This window comes from Falco punctatus (genome assembly GCF_963210335.1).
Source record: "Falco punctatus genome assembly, chromosome: 1".
In the NCBI taxonomy this organism is placed as follows: Eukaryota; Metazoa; Chordata; class Aves; order Falconiformes; family Falconidae; genus Falco; species Falco punctatus.
Window position 1 is genome coordinate 112342701 of NC_137580.1, and position 23258 is coordinate 112365958.

General features: G+C 42.9%; 2 protein-coding genes across 14 annotated transcripts in view; both read left to right on the forward strand.

The window, feature by feature from the left end:
• Positions 1-23258, forward strand: part of TNFAIP1 (TNF alpha induced protein 1) — a 98995-nt gene that overhangs the window by 10115 nt on the left and 65622 nt on the right. For 7 of the 8 annotated variants that reach the window (XM_080374231.1, XM_080374226.1, XM_080374229.1 and 4 more), the window contains exon 7: positions 701-6030. In XM_080374231.1, coding sequence (XP_080230357.1) covers positions 701-919 — 219 coding nt within the window. In that variant the 3' untranslated portion in view covers positions 920-6030. Of the gene's footprint in view, positions 1-700; positions 6031-23258 lie in introns of those variants that run through there. The other variant, XR_013925803.1, reaches the window with a different exon arrangement.
• The window catches only part of SGSM2 (small G protein signaling modulator 2), a 62907-nt gene continuing 45818 nt past the window's right edge, over positions 6170-23258 (forward strand). For all 6 annotated transcript variants that reach the window (XM_080374185.1, XM_080374188.1, XM_080374187.1 and 3 more), the window contains exons 1-2: positions 6170-7794; positions 16015-16090. In XM_080374185.1, coding sequence (XP_080230311.1) covers positions 7738-7794; positions 16015-16090 — 133 coding nt within the window. In that variant the 5' untranslated portion in view covers positions 6170-7737. The remainder of the gene's footprint in view (positions 7795-16014; positions 16091-23258) is intronic.

The window sequence follows — 23258 nt, forward strand, 5'->3', positions numbered from 1 at the left end:
AATTTCTCCAGTGTTGGAAAATACGTGCCAAAAAAAGAGAAGACAGAAACTGATCTGTCCCAACCTGAAAAACTGAAATGGATGGGATGAAATTAATGAAATGAAAACTTGAGCACAAACACTGTTTAGAAACATGGTATTTTTATTAACAGCGTGCTTTTATGTGCAAAACTATAGAATATCTGTTTGAAAAGTTCAGCAGGAATGCAGATTCCCAATAATCAACTAATTTAATATCCCCACATTTCCAGCAATTCTTCTCATAGTCTTCCCGCCTCTGATTTTGCAAAGGTTACCTAAAGAATTGCTTTAAGCACGGTACATCCTGAAGAGATGAGTTACATGCATCAAAATGTGATAATGAATAGCATGAGAAATCTACAGAATTTCCTGAACTTCAGGAGTTAACTTCTGTCTTGCAGTGGTGCAAGTAAGGTGACCAGGGTCCAACATTAGCACTTAAGAATCAGAAATAATGTATTCCATTCTAGGACAATCTAAACGAAGAGGTGAGGTAGGTGATCTGGTGGTGGGAGTAATCCTCTGCTCTAGGAGTTAGACTGCTTTGCTCAGCTTTATAATTTACAATTGTTTTACTCTCTTTGTCTTTTATGGTTCAAGTATCTTTTTACTTAGGGGTATGTGTTCCGGTCACGTTATCCTGTATAGATCAGGAAAGGACATGTTCTGTTTTTTGTAGGTTGAATTCCCTGAAGCACGAATTTATGAGGAAACACTAAATGTCTTACTATATGAAACACCACGGGTTCCTGATAACTCTCTGCTGGAAGCAACAAGCAGGAGCCGAAGCCAGGCATCTCACAGTGAGGATGATGAGGGTTTTGAACTTCGTGACCGAGTGCGACGAATCCATGTGAAGAGATACAGCACCTATGATGACCGTCAGCTTGGCCACTAGCATAGCAGTTGAGGAGAAAGGGTTTGGTGTTCAAGGCTTGTATTGATATTCTTTGAGGGAGATCAGGAAGGAGGGGAGGGATCATTTGGACTTTGTGGATTGATCTTCATTTGGCTGCTTGGCTCCCTAGAGAAGCAAATGGGCATTTGTGCGCACAAAGCAACACTAAAGGCCAAGGGCTTTGAGAACTAAGACGTTAATTTTGCACCGTGTGCTTTAAATACAGACTGGGCCCCCTTTTCATGCCACATGAGGAATGGAATTCAGGACACGGACTCTGACAGTTTGTGGTTGCTCTTTCATATCTAATGACTTGCCAGTTTTCTTACTTCCTGTGAGAAGAACTTTTCCTGAATGAGGTGGCATGATTTGAAAATCTTTTTCCAGATACCTGCCCTTTAAGGGTTCTGTATAATGGAACTTTTCAGATTTTAAATCAAGATACTGCAGAGGGGGCGGAGAGAACTTGAACATGACTACTCTTAGCAAACACTACATCTGATAACCCCCAGAAGAAATGTTTTAGCTATCCAGTAGGCAGATGCACTGCACATGTGATTTCTTCCACCTCTTCTCCCCCCAGTACACATACAAATTCTGTGTTCCAAGAGTCTTTAAAACTCATTAATTCTAAGGCAAGCTCTTCCAAAGAGGTAAGAGTCAAGTCATCAAAAAACCTCTCCTTGTGAAAAATAACAAAAACTTTGAGAATTTAAATATACATGTAATGACTTGTCTTGGGAGATGGAGAAATGGGTATGGTGAAGGAAGCAACTTCTTCAAGTAAGAAAACTCCAGGACTAGATTGTGGCAGGGTCGCCACTGTTTCGGCTTTTGATAGTGTAATCCTGTTTATATAAACAATGGCAATCTGGTGAATTAGTTTTACATTAGTTTCCTCCTGTGGCCCAAAAGTGCTACTTGACATTAAATTTCTCAAGCAGTGGGGAAAAAATTGCAGTGACTGGGGAAGTACAGACTAAACATTTTACAAGGCTAGAACATACTGAAGGGTAAATTCAAGTTTTGTGCTCTAAATCCTTTCTAGAGCACAGCAGTTGGAGAGGAAAGAATAGTCATAAAAACCTTGTTCTAGCATGAAACTGTGAGAGGCTTTGGACACAGGAGAGAGGTAGCTTATGCTGATTTTTAAACTGAAATAATCACTTTTATGCTAAGTGCTTCCCTGGGTGCTAGTTGTAAAAGGCCTTTCAGAAGGTTGGAGTCAAGGCTGCTCTGCAAATTTGGGAATAGTTTCAAGTTTAGTATGAAGAGCTGTTACTGTACGTTTAAACGTTTGCTTGTATGTTTCAGCTGTAGGTTGCAGATTCAAATTTTACCACAGTCATAAACAGTTATTACTTGATGGCTGTTCACTGGCAGCTATGGCTATGTGACCATGGTGCAGCATACCCCTTAACTGCTTCTATGTTCTCATACTGTATATGAACATGGAAGCTTCAGATCCCCTGATGGTCAGTCTTTAACTGCTCTGACCAGTGCCAAACCTACCTTTAAGTTTTAAAGCAAATTACTGCAAAAGCCTGACAAGAAAATAATCCCAAATTAATACAGTGAAGTCATAAGTAGAATTAAGATGTTAGGTGGTTGGTAGTAATAGAAGCACGAGAGGGAACAAAAAAATTATTTCCACTCATTTAGGCTTTTCAAAAGGAAATTGTTGAGGCTTGGTAAGAGAACACTAATGGCTGCAAATGTTCAGATTTTATTGCCTAGCCAGGCCTCTACATGTGGCAGGCGTTCACTTAATTCTCACATTCAGGAAGTAGTATTGCCACAGTATTGCACCTGCCTTTTTGTGAAAGGCCTCTAAAACCCTAACCACCTCTTTTCTTCTTATATTGTGTTCTGTAAATTGTTTTCCAGCTGGTTTTTCTATTGTGCCAGTCAACATACAGCTGCTGAGATTAGTTTTGACAAAGATTTTTGTGGTGGGTTTTTTTCTTTAATTCTGCTAGTGTGATACAGATTTTTTTTTTTCTTTTCCCCTCCACTCATACAGTGGGTGCATTGAAACTACCAGCAGAGCCTGTAGTGATAGGGACTTTGTGCTGTACTTTATGGCTTCAATTTATTCTCTTGTACTTTTTTTTCATCTTGTAACAAATAAGACTGCTAATTTGTGTGTGGCACTTCTTTTTCTTAGAAAATGAATTATTTTTTTCTTGTTACTATCCTAGTTAATGTTAACAGATGAAGGAAGTGATGCTGGCAGCCTTGCAAAACTGTGTTTAAAAGAAGTTGCAAGAAGAAAACTGTCACCTCTGCATTTCTTTTCTCTGGGGAGTACAGGTATAGGAAAGAGTGTGTGAGAGTAAATATCAGATCCGTCTGCTAGTTCAGAGGCTTTCATTCCATGGTTGGATTCTGTACTCCCAGGATTCATTAATGAAATAGATTCAAATTGTGAATTAGTACGCTGTAAGAAGCAGAGAAAAGCTTGTGTTTTAGTTTATTTGGCTTTCTTTTCCCTGTCTCCCATAGCCTACAAGCAGTATTAATTTCTGATTTGAATTTGGGTTAAATTAATCTTGGAAAAAAACTATTTTGAGAACCATCTGGGTTGTGAGAATCTTTTAAAAAGTGCAAAATAACTTCTCGGTATTTGTGGATTAGTAAGAACTGTAAGCAGTTATGAATGTTTTTCAAATATATACAGATACCCTTTTCATTTCACCTCCTTCTCTCATCCCCATTCATTCTCCCTTCCCTACCCCCAGCTAGTACCGATCACAAAACATCTGCTTGTAGATTAAGATATGACTAGAACTGGAATGATGTTAAACAGTGCTTGGCCACTGGGACTGAACACTGTTGGCATGTAAGCTTTATGCAGAGTGAAAATCTAACTGCATAAACACTACTTCTGTCTAGTCAGAAGACATTTCAAAACCGTGGTCATGGTGTTCTTTGTCGTGGTAAGATTTTCAGGATGTGACTGAGGGATCCCAGTTCAATACCTGTGGTTGGGTTTGACTAGCAGTTCTGTAGTTCCCTCCACTGGTGGGCAGATGGGAATGAAGAACATAACACACCTACACAGACGATTTCTTTCTGGGAAGTATGCTATTTGGACACGCTCAAGGCTAAAATGATTGTAGTATTAGATATCCCCTCCCTATAAGGCTGCTATACTTGGGTTTCTGATAAAGTCTGGAATACCCAGAGTTATTTCTTGCCTGAGGGCTTACATAATTGGATAATTGACATGAAATTTCAGGAAGTCTAAATGTAGATGTGGATGCAGCCATCACACAGTTCATGAGTTAACGCTTTAAAGAGAAAATGCAGTGTTCTATCAGAGTCCTGCTTATCTGGAACTGCTCCAATACAGGATGTTAATTGAATGTCCTTTCCACCAAAATCAAGGCATGTTGATGTATAGTCTCTGTACTACCAGGTTCTGATAATTTCAAATACAATAGTTTTGATGTAACATGTGCTTTGTATTCTCATCTTAATCCTACTTAATGAAAGGCTATAAATTGTTTTGACAAGAACATTCTAGAACATATTTGTACAACGTAGTATAATGAAGAAAAAGCAGCACTGAAAAAGTATAATGCAGTTTTGAAATGCAGCATCCTCTTTGTAGTAAGCTGCTCACTTCTAGAGAGCGTGAAGAGCTGTGCTTCCTAAGAATCTTCTCTGCTGGCTTTAAATATCACAAATTACAATCCCTATTAAGAGAATATAGATTTCTAATTACATGCATTTGTCTGCAAGTTAAGAGGCTTGTAATGGCTTCCTACGTAGACCATCACCAACAGATGTGTTTACTGATGTGCCCATGAATTTGTAGTAGCCTTTAGGAGGGAGAAATGCCTTTTTGCCTCATTTGTAATGTACGAATTCTAACTACATCATCTAGCATTCATTAGCTGCTGGAGCTGTTTTTGAAACCTTACTGTCCTCTTTGCTCCAAAATTCAAGTGAACTTCTGTGCATTCAATTATATTAGCAGACTGAGAGAATGAATGGAAGATGTTAACTGACATCTGTACTCAAGTACTGTAATAAAGGGTTGCATGTTTCCATAATGGGGTCCTAACATACTGCAAAACAGCCCCAGTCTTTCTACAGAGGAGGAGACTCAGTGCCTTGAGCGAATGTCTTATGTCAAACAGCTTTTCAGTATCAGTGTTAATTAGGCAATAATGTCAAAAGAGAATGCTCTGCAGGGCAGCAGCCTCCAACAGCTTGATAAATGCCAAGACAAAACTAAATGTTTAACCTTCACCTTGACATTTAGTTTTTGGAACAGGAGACATTTATCCTATCATAATGTTCCAGTCTGCTGACTTTTTCTCTCTTGCGCTTCTTGGTCAAAATATAAAATATCTGACCAAGACTGGGAGGGCATTGGAGGTGCTCATATAATGGTGTTACTGAAAAGCTGCATTCTGCTTGGAGCAGGCAATGCTTATTGTAGGCTTGATTAGATCTTTTATTCTGTCGAGGTTTTTTAATTTTCAGACAGAATTCACTCTAGGAAATACTGATGAAGCATACCTTAACTGAATGTGTCTGGCCCAGCAGTCCCCATCTTACGCAATTAGATTTTTATCCTCTGACAATCGTTGGCACTAAATCTTCACAGCCAAATTTCACACCATCCATTCTGTTAGGAGAACTGGGGTTTTGTTAAGAGATGAGTGGGCATGAGTCCTGTTTCCAGCTTTGCCACTAACTCGGTGACGTACAGCAAGTCAGCTTATCTGTATGCACATAATTTTTCCTAATCTGTAATAAAATGGTGGTAAGACCCTCCCCTACCTCAGAGGGAAGTTGAGCTTAATTTGTTTAGCAATAGTAAAGGATTTTGGATTTCTATAATATTTTATATCCAGAGGATAGCAAATATGTTTGCTGATCTTGTTTAAACTGACGTTCTGTGATCAAGCTGTTTTCTTAGAGCATCAGGCTTTGTTTTATTTTTATGTCTAACTTTTAAGGGTCAGCCTTATGGATAAAATAGTTAATGCAGTAACCATATTAGCTATTGATTGAAGTTTTTTCTCTTTTATCAGTGCATTAAATGGAAATGGAACACTAATTTTTAATAAAGTGTTATATTTTGTCTTCTGTGACTTTTCTCCAGCATCATAACTTCTTATTCATCATGGTGGTCTCTGTGCACTTTTGCTCTGCATTGTAGTTGTAATACTCATTCAGTATTTAGGATTCCTGAACCATAGAAATGCTTTATCAGCAAATGGCTTTTGTATTATGTGGAGCTGTTGCTATCTTTCACCCATGCCCTGCAAGTGCAGACTGTTTGTGGGAGGTGTCAGTGTACTTACAGGTGCTCTGCAGACAACTGGTTTGGATTTTTCTCTGGGATTTTTCTTTAATTGTAGAACAATTAATTGATTGCGATGGTTTTTCATGTTAACGGAAATAACTTCATTTCCTATGAATAAGAATCACATAATTTTGGTCTCTTATGAAGTCTGCACACAATTTCTGTTGCCAGAAAGATAACACTACTTGTGTTTTGAAAATCTTTAGCCCTTCTTGACTGACAGAGCAGCCAATTAGATCCAGAGATTTAGTCTGTGTTCTGTAGTAGGTGTGCTTCTGAGGTAGCCAGCATAATCTGTCCTATGTAGTTTTCTCTTTGCCACTGTTGCCTCACTTCCTGAGTTAAGCCATAATTTTTTGTTGTTGTGAATGACAGCTGCAAAAACTATTCCACAAAGCAGCTGAGTGTCTCTTCAAAGAAGCTGGGTAATCCTGTTCGGAAAAGGTGAGAAATGTCTCTTACATAACTGGTTTATGGTGTGTACTGGCTATTCTTTCCCACTATGGTAGTGTTGAGAATTGGTTTACCTGTTAAGGTAGGTGCTCCTACCTAACTTTATGTTGTATGAGAGCTTGTAGAAACAGCCTGCTCTTATTCATTGTGGTAGGTCTTTTGGTTCTTTGGACTGGGTGGTACAATTCAGTCTCTACTATCTGCTGCCTATTTCAAAAATGGAACCACTTTTCTTTGGTTTTGCTTTTCTGCCCGTACGTAGGTGTTCCTGTGGCATCTTTTCCTTTGCAGCCACAACTAATACAGGATTTTCAGCAGTAGCTGGAGGACTTGCTGGGAGCAAGCTCTGGTTTATTAAGTATCCTGAATACCTCTGTTGAAGGAATGATCTTGCCTTCAACCTTATTTGCTATGGAAGGATGAGCTTGACCCTGAGCACCCCTCGTGATTTTGGGAAGTGTCCTTTTGCCAAGATCGGACAGTGAATCAAATAAGCCAAGTATGCTGTTCACGCCTTTAGTGTGAAATACGGAAATAAACACTAGAAAAAGCAGATTTAACGTTTGTCACTAACCTGATGCTTTCAGCCCCCTTTCCCTCTCTAAAGGCCGGTGCGCCGCTGCTGCGCTCCCGGGGAAATACAGATCGTCTGGGCTGCCCGGGCGCCTCTCGGGATGAGGCTCCTTCACGACTGGGGTGGGCAGGGGCTGGTGCCGTACGAAGTCGGGGCTCCGGGGCCCGCGGCTGCCGGGGCCACCCCAGCGCCGCGCGTTACCTCAGGCGCGGTGGCGGGCTCCGGGCGGTTGCTATGGCGCCCTGCGCAGCCGGGGCGGTGGCGGCAGGTGCGGGCTCGCCCCGCCCCGCCGCCTGACGTCAGCGGCAGCCGCGGAAGATGGCGGAGGAGCTGCGCGGTTCGCTGCAGCCTGGCCGCGCTCGGCCGGGCAGCGCGGAGTCTTCGCCCCGCGGGCGCTCTCGCAGCGGTGTGGGCGGGCGGCTCTGAGCGTGGGGCGCGGCGGGCGGCCCTGCTCCCCGCTCCGCCATGAGCTGCTCGGCGGACGCCGTGAAGGAGAAGCTGCTGTGGAACGTGAAGAAGGAGGTGAGGGGGGCGGAGGGCGAGCGGCCTCCCGGGGGGCCCGGCCGCGGCTGTGAGGCGCGCCCGGAGGTCCCCTCAGGGGACGCAGCGCGCCTGCTGGGGGGCGACCCTTCCGGGTGGTTTACGTGTTTAATCTCTCTTGCAGTAGGGATGGTAGTTAAGAGAGTTCTCCTGGAGCAAGTAGGATAAAGCTTTATCAAGGTGAATTAAATCCTGGTTTCCCGTGGGGAGCGGAGGGTTTGTTCGGCTACGACCGTTCAGCCCTCTCCGTGCTGTTGCGGGCGGGTATGCGACCTCCCCGTGACTGAAATAAATAAATAAAGGCTGTGCTTCAGCCGGGCAGTTGGGGCTGGCGGTGCAGGGCTGCCTCAGAACCGTGTCGCTGGTTTTGCTGGGGATTCTGAGTGAGGCTGGGAGAAGGGATGCGCCCCTGGGCTTGTGCCCTGCAGCCCCGGGCAGCTGCGTTGTCCTGTGCCTCAGGAGAGGGGGGAACGGCCTCGGGCTGCGCCAGGGAAGGCTCAGCCTGGGTGTCTGGAAAAATGTCTCCACCGCCAGGGTGGTCGAGCGCTGGGACGGGCTGCCCGGGGAGCTGCTGGGGTCACCATGCGGGAGGCGTTTGGAAAACACGCGGATGCGGCGCTTGGGGACATGGGTTAGTGATGGGCTCGGCAGTGCTGGGGCAACGGCTGGGCTCGATGGGCTCAAAGGTCTTTTCCAACCTAAACGATTCTGTAGTTTTGCGTGCTGAGGCAAGAGTCTGTAACAAGACTGTCCAGACTCCTTTTCCCTGGGGTTTTATGTCCCTTATTACACCTTTCTTAGTAACTTTTCCTTAGCTGGGAGTTTTAGAGGAGAAAGGGGAAAATGGGTGGTAGGAAAGTTAGTCCTAAGATACCTTTGAATGAGCTGAGCAGGCTCCCAAATGAAGAGTCCTGGCAGAAGCGTCTGCTCCCATGGTGTTAACACCTGGCCTTTGGGAAGCGTGCTGAGAAAGTGGGAAGGAGGGCTGGATCAGCTGGCATGGTTGTTCCTAGAAATGGTTGTGTGATGTTTCTGTGCCAGGGCACCCTGAGATCCAGTCATGGATAAACTACTGAACAGCCTTGTCCATGCCCAAATGGGGATGATGGCATTTGATCATGCTTGTGTTTGGACTGGTAGTGCTTCGGTCTTGTTAAAGAATGATGCTTCTCACCTGGTAGGATGTGCTCGGCAGGTCAGAGCTCCTACTGTGCTTTGCGTTTGGGTGGAGTGGCCCTGACTGCAGAGCAAGGCCTCTGTTGAGACCACTCCAAGTGTGTGTGGACTGGGGTCCCTGCCAGGGTGCTGTGGGAGGAGGTGTGTGATGGTGTAAGCATGCCTTGGTCTAAGAGCACCTTTGTGAACATGTTCTGGGTGGAGCTGTCAGCTTGGTGAGCAGCCACTTCTCCCCTGTAAGGCTAAGCACCATAGTTTGCATTTTTGTGGAGCTGACCATGTAACAGCCATGTGTAACTGCCTGTTCTTACACAGGAGCTAAGTGAAGGTGTAATGCTTATCCATCACAGCAATAAAAAGTATTTTTAAAAGGCTAACTATCCTCCTGCTCCTTCCCCTCCCCCAGTTCATAGCTGGGGAAATTACAAGTAGCCAGAGAGGAGGATTCGTTAAAGCTCAAATGAAAAAACTTGCTACGGCCAAGGTTCCTGAGCCTGAATCTGGTGTCCTGATACTTGTTAGTGTTGACACCACAAAATGATAGATGTTTCAGTCAGCGTAGTTGACTGGAAGTGGTAGAGTAGGGATAGACATGTAAAGAACAATCTATACGTAAAATTGTAGGGCTATGTCCTAGAATGACCCAGCCAGCAGCTGGCTGCAGAGCACCGAGCAGGTGTTACCTGTTGTTTGCTCACACACTAAATGCTGCAGCTTAATGCAGCCGTGAACCTGCCACTTCATTTAGAAATTTTAGCTTAAACTAGGACCTTTGAGCAAAGAGGTTTGTAAGGTTTGATTTAGAAGTGTGTGCACTTGCTCTTCCGGGTTAATGTTTAAATATATAAATAAATTTGCAAAATGTTTTTCAACTCTGAATATTGCAATCTTGTGCTAATGTACAAAATTGAAAGTGTAATGGGTTTTCATGATCCAAGCCAGCTCGAGCCAAGGGGAGCAAGTGGTATATAATTAAAAAATCTGAGGCTAATTTGTTTTTAAAAGTCTCTAAAATGTTTTTAATAGTACTCTAGCTTTTAAATTACTTGAATAATGCTTGAAAGTGTTACTTGTACCTTCTATGTCATCTGCATTTTTGTTTTGTATTTGGTTTGGTATCTTTCTTCTCCAAATCCTCAAAAATGCTGTTCTAGAGGGTTTAAATTGGCTTGGCTTTTTTGAGGCTGCCCAGAGCTTTCCATCCTAAAATAGTCTTGAGAGCTTTTTTGTGACTGTTTGCACGTTAAGGTAGCACCTGTTGCCTGTGCACTGCACAGACATGTGGAAGGGGACTGTGTATGTTCTGCTCACGTTACAACAAATGGCATCAGGAGGCAGTCAGAGACACTGAGATTGAGATGCTATTTTTCTTTTGCATAGTCAATTAGTGGAGCCAGGAATTGAATACAAACCACTAGTATACCAACCAGCAGATTATGCTGCCCTTAATGATGGTAATTAACTTTTTCTAATAGAATTTTCAACCTCATTTTTTATTCTTTGTGACTTTTCACACAGCTGCTTTTACCTGTGTGCATGTTGTGTGTTGGTTGTCTTGTTCTGAAAACTTGACTGGTCTGTGTGCATTCTCAAAGTGGTCATTCTCTTCTTTCCTTGTCCTTTAAACTCAGCCTTTTCTTGCCATCAAATTATTTTCATGTAACCTCAATATCTAATGGAGTTCAGAGTAAGCATATTCTTTTTGTATGTTGTTTATACCAAGCCTATTAAAATTCAGTTGTCTTTGCAAAATATAAAGTGGTTGTCTCTAAAGTCACCTGATGCAAAGTGAGGTGTTGTTTTTTTTTATTCTGTCTCTCCCTCTCAGCAAAAACTTTTGCATTTTTCCTTTGGGAAAATTTAATGTTTGCTTTTTCTCAGATGGGCTTTCAATTCCCACTGGTAAAGGATTTTTGTTGACTGTAACAGAAAGGAGGACAGGTAATGTGTTTTGAAAATTTAGCTCTACCTGGATTCATGCTGAGGCTGCTTGTAAGTTCACATTTCAAATATTTATCTCTCTCTGCAGGAAAATCTGTTGTGACAAGCAGACTTATAGAACAGGCTTTTCTCTGGCCATTTTCTTCTATCTACTGAAATAGAGGGGGGTTTGCCATTTCTGTCTTTAAACACGGCACTCTTTCTAGCTGTGAAACAAACAGGCTAACAATAGCCTTAGCAGTTTCACCCTGAAAAAAAATCAGAGGACTTCAGAAATACAATTACTCATCCTACAAGTAAAATGCAGCCACTTCTGAGTAGAAATACAGTATTTATTTAGCAGCTTGTATTTACACCACCCAGTTTTTCATGAAGAGTAACAAAGAGGCAGTGCAGCAGGAGTGATCAGTAAATGAGATTAACAGAAACTATGCAACACAAAGAATGCATGGATATGGTTTTCTCCTTTGAGGGGAAAAAAAATGCTGTGGGTATTAACGGTGGTCCTGGTTATTCCAGTATTTTGTGACCACTGTTCTTCATGTCTGATGCTGCATTGTCCCTGTGGTGCTTCTCATCATGTCCCAGCATCCCATCGTGATATATGGTTGGGGAAAGTGCTGCAACCTGTATTCTGAAAGAGTGGTGCTGGTTGGAGAGGTCGTTCCTAACCCTGAAGGTTGCAGATATATTGAGATGTGCTGGGTTGGCCCTGGTCAGAAACCCATCATTGTGACAGTTTAGCAGAATTGCAGTAAGGCAAGTCCTAACCATGCCCATTGGAACAGACCAGGAACTGTACAGAGGGATGGAAAAGGCAATACCTGAGGGTCTCTTCCAGCCCTGTGCTTGTGAATAAATTGGTGTATAGTCAGTGCATATCATGTCTTTAGTAGTCTTCATTTTCTTGATCTCTTATACAGTTTGTTGCAAAATTGGGATTTATTTCCATTTTTAAAGCTTCATTATAACAACTTAAAAATCAAAGTAGTTTCTCTTGTATTTTTCTTCGGTGAATCTTATTAAATAATCCGTGTATTATGACATATGTTTGGTGTTTGACTGCTTCTGAAAGTTTTGGCCATTGTAGGATGTAGGAGAAGGTCAGAGCCGTGATCTGTTATAACATTGTGCAAAACCTTGTCAGCTTGTGTGCGAGGAGCTTGCTTTGCTTTACCTGGAAAATGCTACCACCAGGACATTCTTCACTCCTCAGATACCAAGATCTTTACTCAGATAGGTAGAGCTTTCCTATCCTTGCTCTCCAGTGGTTGGTAAATGTGGTGCAGATAGAGCCAGTTACCTTTGATGATGAATAGGTCCTGTATCGATCTTAGGAGGCACAGAGAACAGGAGGGATGTTTCCAAGGCGATGGAGGGAGCCTGTGTCACACCTCAGCCAAACCTCTGCCTCCTCCTTCCTACCCGAGCAGGTTTCTCTCCAGGCCCCTCTCTGTTAGCAGCACTGGCTCCAGCTGAAAGCTGCAGCCCTCCATCCATCCCTTGCACAAACAGTTCAGTAGGCTGAATAGATTTCTTTACCTGCAGGTCGATGGGTGAACAAGGGGGGGTGGGATGTTGATGGTTGGTTTAATGACATTCATTTGCAGTTTGGGCAGGTCCACTGATATCTGCAAGTGGGTGTCTGTGTAGGCTTATGCTCAGAAAGCTTGATTGACATGAGCCTCCCCAGAATACAGAGACATAACAGCATAATTCCCTACAAAGGGAGCTGCACAAAATTGCAAGGGAAGAAAAAAAGGAAAAAGCTTGTGTTCCATTTGATCAGAAACATTTGATTTAGCTCCTTGCCTGGAGCATCACTGAATTACGTGGCAGTGAGGAATGACGTGGGATTGAAGAACACTGCATTCCAGCTTTTGAATCTTCATGTCTACTGTCTATGCCCTGAAATATTTTCTAATAACATTCTCTAACTCTCTAGAAAAAATGTGCAAAGGATGCTCTGTATTCGGTGGCAGCTGGGAGTGGACAGAGATTCCTTGCCTGGTCTGTGCTGCTTAGCTCAAGGTCCTGGCTTCAGAGTCTGCTGATAAGCTGACCATATGGTGCTATGTATAAAAGCAGGGTTGATTATTACGTCTGATCTTTTTCTTTCTAATTTTTTTTTATACACTTCACATTTTTTGTTCCGGAGCTACAGACTAGGATCTAAATAACATACTGAGCTAATAAAGACTAATGATGGGTTATACCTGGGAAATGTGTGATAGCAGGGAATTGGCCTCTGAGCTCCAGAGCTCTGGTTCCTAGTAAACGACGACTCTTCCTCCCTGTTGTCAGGAATTTAATTCTGGTTGCTGTTCTCTGGGGAGCTGAGACTGATATCTCAGTCTGCAGTCTGAATGGTGCCTGAATTCATGTCTGTGATCTTTGGTTGTATGTGCGTGACTTACCCTGGTGCAGCTCTCCTGTGCTTCCTCTTCTGTCCACCTTAGTGCTAGCGGCACTCGGGGTACTTTTTACCTTTAGTAAATCAGGCCTTTCATTTGGTAGATTAAATATAGTTTTGATCCAGTGAAATCAGAACAGCTTGCATGGGTTGGGTCACTGTCCTTTCACAGATGGGTCGGCTGAGGCATGGAGATGAGCTGGCTTGGAGGCAGTGGATGGCACTGTCTCTGTGCTGCTTTGCCGGAACAAGCTGCCTCCCACGTGTGAAAATGCAGGTCAGGGTATGAGCTGGAATTTAAACAAGGCAGAGCTGTGCAGCTGTCTTGCCTCCTTTCCTTTGCTGAGCTGTGGTCTGCCTAGGTGCTGTTATCTAGAAGATTGCAAACCTCTAGGTGAGGTTTGGAACAAATTTTATTGGGTTCCTGCCAAGACATCAAGCTTGTAAATCAACAATGACACAAATAAAAATGTGAGAAGGGGATTGCTGGGTAAACAGAATAATCATAGTTTTCCTGTGTGAGTTCCCACCCATGAGACCTTCTCACACCTTTGCTTCTTTCTTGGTATCCTCTTACTCCTCCACCTCTCACTGCTTTACTGTAAGGTCCAAAGTTCTAACACCATGTCAGAAATTCCACATGAAGAAATAAAACTGCCTTGTTGATATTGTCAAGCAAGCTTCAGCATATGAGCAGTGAGCAAGGTTTTATAAAGTGCAAAAGACTTGCTTTGAAGTCCTCTGATACAAAATGTTCTGCTTTCAAAGCCTCTTATGTGTTTGCTTCCCTGCCCCTCCCCGCCCCCCCCCCCCCCCCCCCCCCCAGTGTTTTCTTTGCAACCTAGAGGACTCCTGTTTGATAAAACGACCAAATTCTGTAGGACCAACTTGGTGCAGAATTTGGGGTGAGGAGAACACCGTGTGTTAAAAGGCTCATGCAGCAAGTGCCGGTGCTGGAGCTGCCAGCCAGGGTGGGGGTATACGAGTGGGCATGGAGGCCTCAAGATGATTACTGGGGGGAGGCATGCTTGATTACAGCATCCAGAATTGCCCTTGCATATGATCTTACTGGAGGAAGAAGCCCTCTAAATTGGAGAAGGCACCTTCATAGGCAGCTGCCACCTCATCATTACAGCAGTACAAGTACAGCTGTTGATCAAGCAGTGCACCTGCAGCTTTTCCTGGTTCCAGCGCTGAGTGAGGCGGCTTAAAACCTTTGGACCCGTCAGCGCTGCAACGAATTGGTAACCCAGCTAGTTTTAAAATTGTTATCTCAGGTACCAGACTTAGCCTAAGGAGAGCTGAGTGCACAGTTGCCAGCCCTGCTGGGAAGCGTGTGTCGTCTCCCAGGTTTGCAGACCTAGCCCCTGTGGCAGGCTAGTGGGGACCATTGCTGTGCAGCTTGCGCTGGCACTCAGCTCAGACCAAGTTGGTGTACAGGCCATGCTGCTGAGCTTGTTGGTAAAGAGTAGCTACGCAGTGATAACCTGCCAGATAATTCACTATTTGTTGGATTCCAGGACTGCTGTAAAAATCGTTTTCAAGTTAAAAAGAAAAAAAAAATGTTGGAAGAAGAGAGTAGCTTGCTAAATCTTCTGCCACAGTAGTGCTTACTTTCATATATTGAAAGTGATGTGGCATTTATTTAGGCAGAGTGTCCTGACTCTGTAATTATAGCTCACAAATGAGAGAAGCAAAAATGATTGTGGATTTGTATCTGGAAAAGCAAGTGCTCCATGGCCAGGAAGGAATGAGTGTTCGATAAATGGGTTGGTTGAGGCAAATGGCTTTCATCTGGTTGAGGAAGCCATTGCGGGAGGAATAAGCTAGCAGATGAGTGGAGGGTAACTGCAGCCTTTCTTCAAGAGCCTAATTGTAAGATTTGTCTGTTTTCTTTAATTTTTGAAAGTCAGTAATCTACAATTAATTCCCTTGGGAGCTTGACAGATCTGCCTTGAAACTGGAGAGGAACTTTGTTTTAAATCAGTAAGAAGTGTGATAAATGTGAGTTTATTTGCTGTAATTGTTCAATTGTGTCTAGAAGCAAAAACTGAAGTCACTGTCTTCTCTATAGGTACTATATTATTTTTGTATAATGTCTGGTGCAGCAGAGCTTTGAGGGCGTAATTTGTAATTACTGTGTCATGTAGAGTCCCCAAACAGGGGAAACATTGCTGTAAACCTCTCTTGGAATGTATGCCTGTGTAGCTCAGGGATTCATTGTGCTTGAAAAGGAGATGAATGCCACAAGTGGAAAGAAGACATGGCAATATGTAATCCAGCTTCATAAGCAGAAGTAACTGTACACGGGAAGGCCATGGATGAATCATGTTATTGTGGATTTTGCACAGCCCTTTGGAACTTCTGCTGAAGTTCTCTGGAGGGCACTCTGGGTGCTTTGAAATAATTCAGCTTTTACAGGGGCATACCTCAAACAGACCTGTCCTTTTTCTACCAGAGGTTCCCTCATCCCATGAAAAGCTGCTCAGGTTTGTCCTTCCTTTTTCTTCTTAAATGCTTGTATCCTTCCTTCCCTGCGAAATGTAACCTGTGCGTGAATTGTTAGTCTTTTGGTGATGGGGAAGGGGCAAGTAAAGGTTGGAGCTGAAACTCCCAAGCACTGTGCTGGTTTGTGCTGAGATCTTACAACCACTTCTTTCTATTTATTTCAGGTAAAGCAGATCATGGAAGAAGCTGTTACCCGGAAATTTGTACATGAAGACAGCAGTCACATCATTGCCTTATGTGGTAAATAACACACAAAAGCATTAACGCTACATAATCGTACTTTTCCTATAGAAATGTATATTCCCTGCTGTCAGAGGTAAATGCAGGGGTTTAGATCTAAGAAATCATGGAGTTCAAGCCCGTGTCACCTTTTCATTTGCTACATCTGTGTGTACATTACAAATAAGAAAGTAACTTATTAAAATGGCATTATCCAAAATAAGTACCAAGCCAAAATGATGAGGTAATTTACTAGGAAGCACTAGTTCGTTAAATAATGTATATTTGGAGATAAGATACAACTGCCAAAAGATGGAGTTAAAATCTGGCAGCTGCGTTCTTCGAGCTGAAAGTACTTTGTTCTGTAAATTGTCTCAATGTATTTGAAGAATAAGGTGTCTCATTTTGAGTATAGGTGTATAGTATCCAGTCCAAAAAGTCATGGAAAGAGCTATTGCCATTTTTAATGAAGGAGAAGCAATGGAAATCTCAGTCATTTTTCTGGCATCATGCCACCGGCTAATTGGTGCGTCTCAGATCTTCACAGTGCTTCTTTGCTCTCTGCTGTGCATTGAATGCTGTATTACATAAATGGTGCATTTGAGAGACTGAGGTTTAGACTTTGATGTTGTGGACATTGTTGTATATATTTAAATGTAATCAGTGAGATGTTATATTGGTGACTTTTCCTCATGACTGTAAGAATTAGCAAGAAAATAAAATCTCTTTGGAGATAATACCATGTATACTAAGGGCAGCTGCTGTTTCAGAACTCTGTGAACCAATCAAGATTCAAATAAATTCTAAAATTTGGTGGTGGTTCACCTGGTTCCTGCAGACTTAGGCTGCTGCGTGTGTGTGTTGTGACGATGGAGTGGAGCGTACCCTGTGTAGGTCGGTGGGTAAAGGATGGTCCAATGCTGGGTTTCTCAGTAGAGGTCAGCTCCTGAAACTTCTCATGAAGTACTCGTTTGGAGACTTAGCCACTTCATTCAGTGCCTGAGAAGGAACTATTGAATGCTGGTTCAACAGTTCTGAAATCTAGCCCATAATATACCAGGGCAAATAAAAATTTAACGCTATTCATCAGACTTTGGTGTGTAGAGAAATACCACAGCAAGATACTGCTGAGAATTAAAGCTATGTGCAGTTGTAAATATGTATGTTGGCTTGTGAATTCTTGGCTGCTTTCTCTTTGTGCTTCAACTTGAAGACTTAACTGGGAGCGATGCTGAAAGTGATTGGAGAACAGCCATCATCTAAACACTTCTGGGTTTACAGAGCGAAGCATTTGCAGCCAAGCATACCCAGTTGTGCGCGGATGACAGTGGAGAGGTTAAGACAAGTGGAAGTTAGATTTGGCTGTGGAGATAAGTGGACTGTTCAGACAAAGAAGTATTGACACGTTACTGAAAGCCAAAGCATAGTAGTCTTTTACTGTTGCAGCATTGAAATTCCACCTTGCTCTGCTGTGCGTGATTATTATGTATGCAAGGCTAATCTTTCACTAGCCTGCTTGCTGTTTCCAAGTTATCTTTTATTTACAGCTTAGCAGAATTTATTCATTCCTACATAGTCAGTGCAGGAATGCAAGATTTGTCCACGTTTTCTGGCTAATGTTTTATTGCTATTCATATAGACTGTAGCAGTTTCCTCCATTCAGGTTGTGGTTATGTTAAATATTCCCCTTTAATCTACTGTACATTTGTACTATACGGAGGAGGAAAATGGTCCCGAGACAGAAGCAGGTGAAGGAACCCTGAGACAGTGCTGTTGCTGCAGGCTGCCTGTTTGTTCTAGAGATCTCCTAGTGTTGTGTGTCTGTTCTCTGTCTTTGAAACTATTCTCTAAGACGTGCTGCAGTGTTGATGTAAGGGGTAGTGGGGCGGCAGCTATTTCTGTTAGAATCTGCTTGGCCAAAATTAGGAATACTGTACAATCTTTTTAATACTTCTCCCTTCCTCTCACTGTGATTCCAGTTGGTTTTGTGTTCTGAATTCTGTAGAGTCTGAAGAACTGGTAACTCTCCATGAGCTGTCTTATTATTGCCCAGCAATCCTACCTGTCCTAAGGAAGTATTCCAACCTGCAGCTGCTTTGAATGTAGGACTTAATTAACTCTAAATGAGAAGTAGGTGAAGCTGAATGTTCTGCTGTCACTTCAGCTAATTGAATGCAGAAACAGTTTCCAGTAGATTTGGCTAACGGCTCCTGGCTGGGGCTCTCCTGTGTGTGCAGTTCTCTTCCCTCCCCCACTCCAGTTTCATGTGCCTCTTCAAGAGGTTTTTCCCTCCTATTTAAAATTAGATTGGCTCAGTACATGAGTCATTTTCAGTGAATCTTTGTTATAAATATAGATTTCTTGTGAATCATTTTACTCTCCTGCAAGGCTGAGTTTAGTAAGAGTCTCTTAAATACATGGTAGCTGATTTTCAGGGCCTGTCTGCATCAGTAACTGAAATTTTCCTAGCTCTCCTAGGTCCTAAATGGCTAAAGATGCCAATTAAATAGTGTGGGCCGCTTTTCCTACACCTTTTTTTGATGCCTCTTTGTTACAGTACATGGGGTTTGTAAGCATAAGAAACTCCAAGACTGAAATGGCAGGTTTAGTGGTCACTCTTCAGCCCCATGCAGCATTTCTGAGCTTAGGTCCATCATCTGTTAAGCAGGAGAAGGTTGTTCATGTCATATTACTGCAGGGCATTGAGCCTGAATGGGTTTTCTCACAGTTTAGCTAGCCCTTAAGATGTGTCTCCATGGTCCTGGATTCAGTCCACAGGGTGCAGTTGGACAGAAGAGCAGGACACGTTGTGTAAGGTTCATTTGCAAATCTAAAGGAGCTTATATCGGATTTGACTCTGTGGAGATAGTTGGCATCCAGTGAGTAGGAGGGCTCCTTTCCCTGAGGCTACAGAAAACTTGTCTTAAGATAGGAGAGACAGTCTTCACACTACCTGTCTAACATGCTGAGCACCGAGTATGAAGCAGTGAGTTCACCTTTGCAAGCTCCTGAAGGAAATGCCATTCTCCGGAGCTGGGACAGCTCTGTGCCACCCTTCCTGGTCCGTGGAGGAATAATGCCTCTGTGCAGGTCAGTTTGCTCATCCAGTGGGAGAGATTTGTTGTAACCACAATGTCTTGGCTTACAATCTGTAGTCTTCACCTCTGTGATCTAAGAAAAGGAAAACAGTGTGGACATTTTCATCCTTGTGGGAAGCAATGCAGACGTTTTTGCATTTGTTCTCAACACAGTCTGTAACCTAGTTACATTCCAGCTACGTTGTCATCCTATCTGGTTAAAAGATCAAGCTCTGTGATTCAGAGCCGTACTGGTTCAGTTTGGACTGTGTGCAGTGCTGGGACAAAAATTCCAAATTCCTTTGGGCTACCAGGTTGCTGTTGAATGAATTTCACTGGTATTGTGTTGTCAGTCAGAGTATAATGAAATGACGCAAGCTCTGTGGATATTTGTAGCATCTTTAGTGGACAGGCATTTCTGTTAGAAACTGAATGTGGATGTTTTCAGCCTGGGTTATCTGGTGCTGTTTCCTTAGTAACGGTAGCTGACATCGTGTGACGTAAGTTCTTTGCTCCTTCAGCTGAGTGCCATCTCTGCAGGCACGGGAGAGCACTGTCACTCTCCTCCTGCATTCTTCCTTTCACCACCTTGCCTGAAGTTTTCATGACTAGTCATGTCCTTGCCAGCAATACTGGCCCTTTCCAGCTTTTACACTTCTGAGGGGAAGAGGAAAAAACTGTCTGCAGTTCCTATTGTGTTTACCAGTAATCAGCAAGTAGGGTTTTTCAGTTCAGTGCATTATACTTACTGTGGTAGTCCAAAAAGCACCTGCAGTTTTGCTAAGCCGCCTTCTGCATGGTTGCCCATCTTCTGATCTGATAGTAATAAGCAAAGAATTGAAAACCTGTTTAAATCAGCTTCATACAGCAAACATAATGGAACATGCCTTATTCATGAACAGATCCAAGAAAAGGTTACCCACATGTTGTTCTTTATGTCTTTGAGGGTTTGTAGCTTGCATCATGAATCTCACAGGACTGGTTTTCTCCAACTGGTCTCTGTTATGCGTCCAGTCAAGATCTTTCATTAACTTACTTTTAAATATTTCTTCTCTTTTCCCCTTTTCATCTAACAAACCAAAATAATTGTACAGAAGGTTTCACAGAAGCTGGAAATGTACCAGATTAGGATATCTTTACTCCAGATGTACAAAGCCAATTCAAACTGTGCTTCATAACACTGTTTATCCTGTTCAAAAAAACCCACAAAAAACAAGCCCTTCAGATACTTTCAATATCTTTGAAACCAGCATTTTAATGTTTTTCAAAGAGCCGTCTCATTTCCAGTGGATGCATTTAATGTGAGTGTGATGAGCTCTGTTGTCCTATCTGTTCAGCAGGGTAGCACCAAGGAATCGGGACAGCCAAAACTGGTGCCTTCAGCAGGGCACAGGCCAGTTTTGGGGGTCCACATTGGAAAAGAGAAACTTTGGGAAAAGATTCTGCAGACTGATCTTCCTTCTCTGCCATTCATCCAAGTTATTGCATCCATGGTGGAACAGGTGGCTGGATTCTGTTCATTGCAACAGCATGGGTCATGGGGACATTTGTTTAATGCACTTCATGTTTTGCTTGTTTACTCTGTGAGCAGAGCTGTAATAACTGCCAGTTATTCTCATGCTGAAAATAATTGGCATAGATTTTAGGTGGATTATTGAGAGCTGGGATGTGCCAGAATCAAAACACATATCATTTAGGTGTAAATCTAGTGTGTCTGCTTGCCAAAGTGAATGCAGATACTGCATTTTGGGGGAAGGCTGGTGGTAAAAATGTTAACTTGGGCACTGTCAAACATGCAAAACTTGGCCTTTCAATGAGTATTTTATTCAAATTAGAGAAGGGATGAACTGCACAAAAAGCTTTTTTTGGCCTGTATAATAAATCTGCTACCAGTAATTAAACTAATTAATTAAAATGTACAGAATCACTTTGTGGTTGAAATTAAAAGGCCAGCTCTGATTTTGAGCTTTAGAACGGTATTTAAAGTTGTGCTTGAGGCTTCTTGTAAACCTTCTTTGAGGATAGCAGGTTGGCGTTGCACATCCTTGGGATGTGAACAGAGAGGAGAGAGTTGTGGGTGTCTGTCACTGTCCCTGGGAATTGTGCTGCTAGACCTTCCCAGGGATCCATCTGGATCAGTACAGGAACTGTGGTGGGAAGCGATGGGTTTATCACAGGGGCATTGCCACTGGCTGTGCCTTTCCTCCCACATTGGTGGCTGGTGTTGATTTCCCCTGGAGGAAGGATGATAGCTGCAGCAGTTGCATTCCTTGTAGCTGCACTTGGTCCATGTCTAAAAACGATCAGTGTGATACTGCTGGATGGCTTCAACAGAAGGCCTTTCATCCCTGTGGGGGCATTCCTCCTTAGAGTGTTATGGGCAGTACATGTAGAATTTTTTTTTATTTATTTATTTTCTTGTGGCAGGCAAATTTCTTCTCTTTTGCCCAAGTAATGATAGAGAAGGTGTTGCACCAAGGAAGCCCTGTTTGGTGCACTGCAGTGAGAGGCTTTTATTTGTTCTAGAGCCTCACAACTGCACCGCCTGTTTCTAAGCTCTCAGAACGCCTGGTCTTGTTAACTGGCTGCCTGCCAGCTGCAGTGTGCATCTGCTGGAGTGTCTGAACTTGAACTCAAGTCAGCTGGGAGTAGGCTGTAGGTTTGGATTTGCTGTTTCAGGCAGCTGTGTCTGGGTTTACCATACTACTGAATTTTTTTGCTGTCAAAGAAGGGAAGACCTGTAGATCCAAGTGCCTGTCAGTATTGCATCACACGTTCCTGTTGATACTGAGATGTTGATGCAAGCGTGACCAAACCGCTTGTAAACTAGAAAGCAAAGAAGCTGAACTCAAATTCTCTAAGACATAGACACTTTTCTATCAAAGAAAATGACAAAACTCCTATTTTTTTTGTTTCCTTGATACTTTAGAGATCTCTTTTGGTATACTTTGGATACTTCATGTGTACTGTTTCTTTCCATTTCCAGTTACTAATATAATTTGATTTACCCCCAGTCTTGGCCACATTCCTTCAGAGGCATTTGCAAATATTTATTTTTCCTTACCTCAGTGTCATTTAATTATCTTTGCTTTCCAGATCTGTTCTAAAGCTGCATTTTATCTAGACCAGACTTTCAGACCAGAAACGTTTTACCCCCTTGTAAAACCAAGGCAGAAAATTTGCTATTTCTGAATGTTAAGTTACTGTCCTATCTTGATAGATTTGTTGAGTATACTTGCTGCAGAACCTGTGTTTCCGTGTGCTGGTCCATTCCAGACTGGATGTGCAGAGAAGAGGAACAGAGTCTCTCCTGTGAGAGGAGATGAGAGGGCATGGCTTGCTCAGCCTAGGAAACAAGCAAGTCCCCTTGATTGAGCTGCATTAACCACAGGTTTTGTTGTTTCCATTTCCATTATGCATATTGCTTTTCTTATTAACTGATGAAAATTACTGTGTTTTCTGGGTACTGCTGTGCTTAAATATCACATCTGGGAAAAAAAACCAACCAACCCAAACACCATGTCTTGATCTGTGCCGTAATGTGTTGAGAAAGGTTATATGGTTTGACTGCAGAGCTGGATCTGAATATTAAATGAAGGTGTTTATACATGATCTGTGACTGCATTTAGTCATGCATGCAGCTCTTTTAAACAAAAGAAGGATGTGATCACTGCACTGGGAGGAGCTTATGATATAATGAATTGACGTTGGTAAGCAGACCTTGAAGCGGTGCTCTTTCTCTGTGTGAATAATACATTGGAGAGGTGGCCTAAGGCCTTTCAGTGACTTCTACCATCCCAAAGTGGGCAGACACTTGCCTGAACATGAACTGAGTGCTGACTTGCCCAGCTGCTAGTCCAGCGTTTTCTGGAAGCCCCTGATTGTGAAACCTTTGGTGGTCGCTGGACATGGTAGCAGAGGAGGGATAGTGAGGAGGTGGATGTATGAGGAGACCCGTGTGACAGCTGCATGGTGCTGTGTGTGCACCTGGCCAACTCTGCAGCATGCATCCTTTCTTCTGTGGGTGACTTCCAGGTCTTTACACCTGATGTGCCCAGTGAGTAGTATCATACTACTTCTCAGTACGGTTTCTTTTATATGCTCCTCTAAGT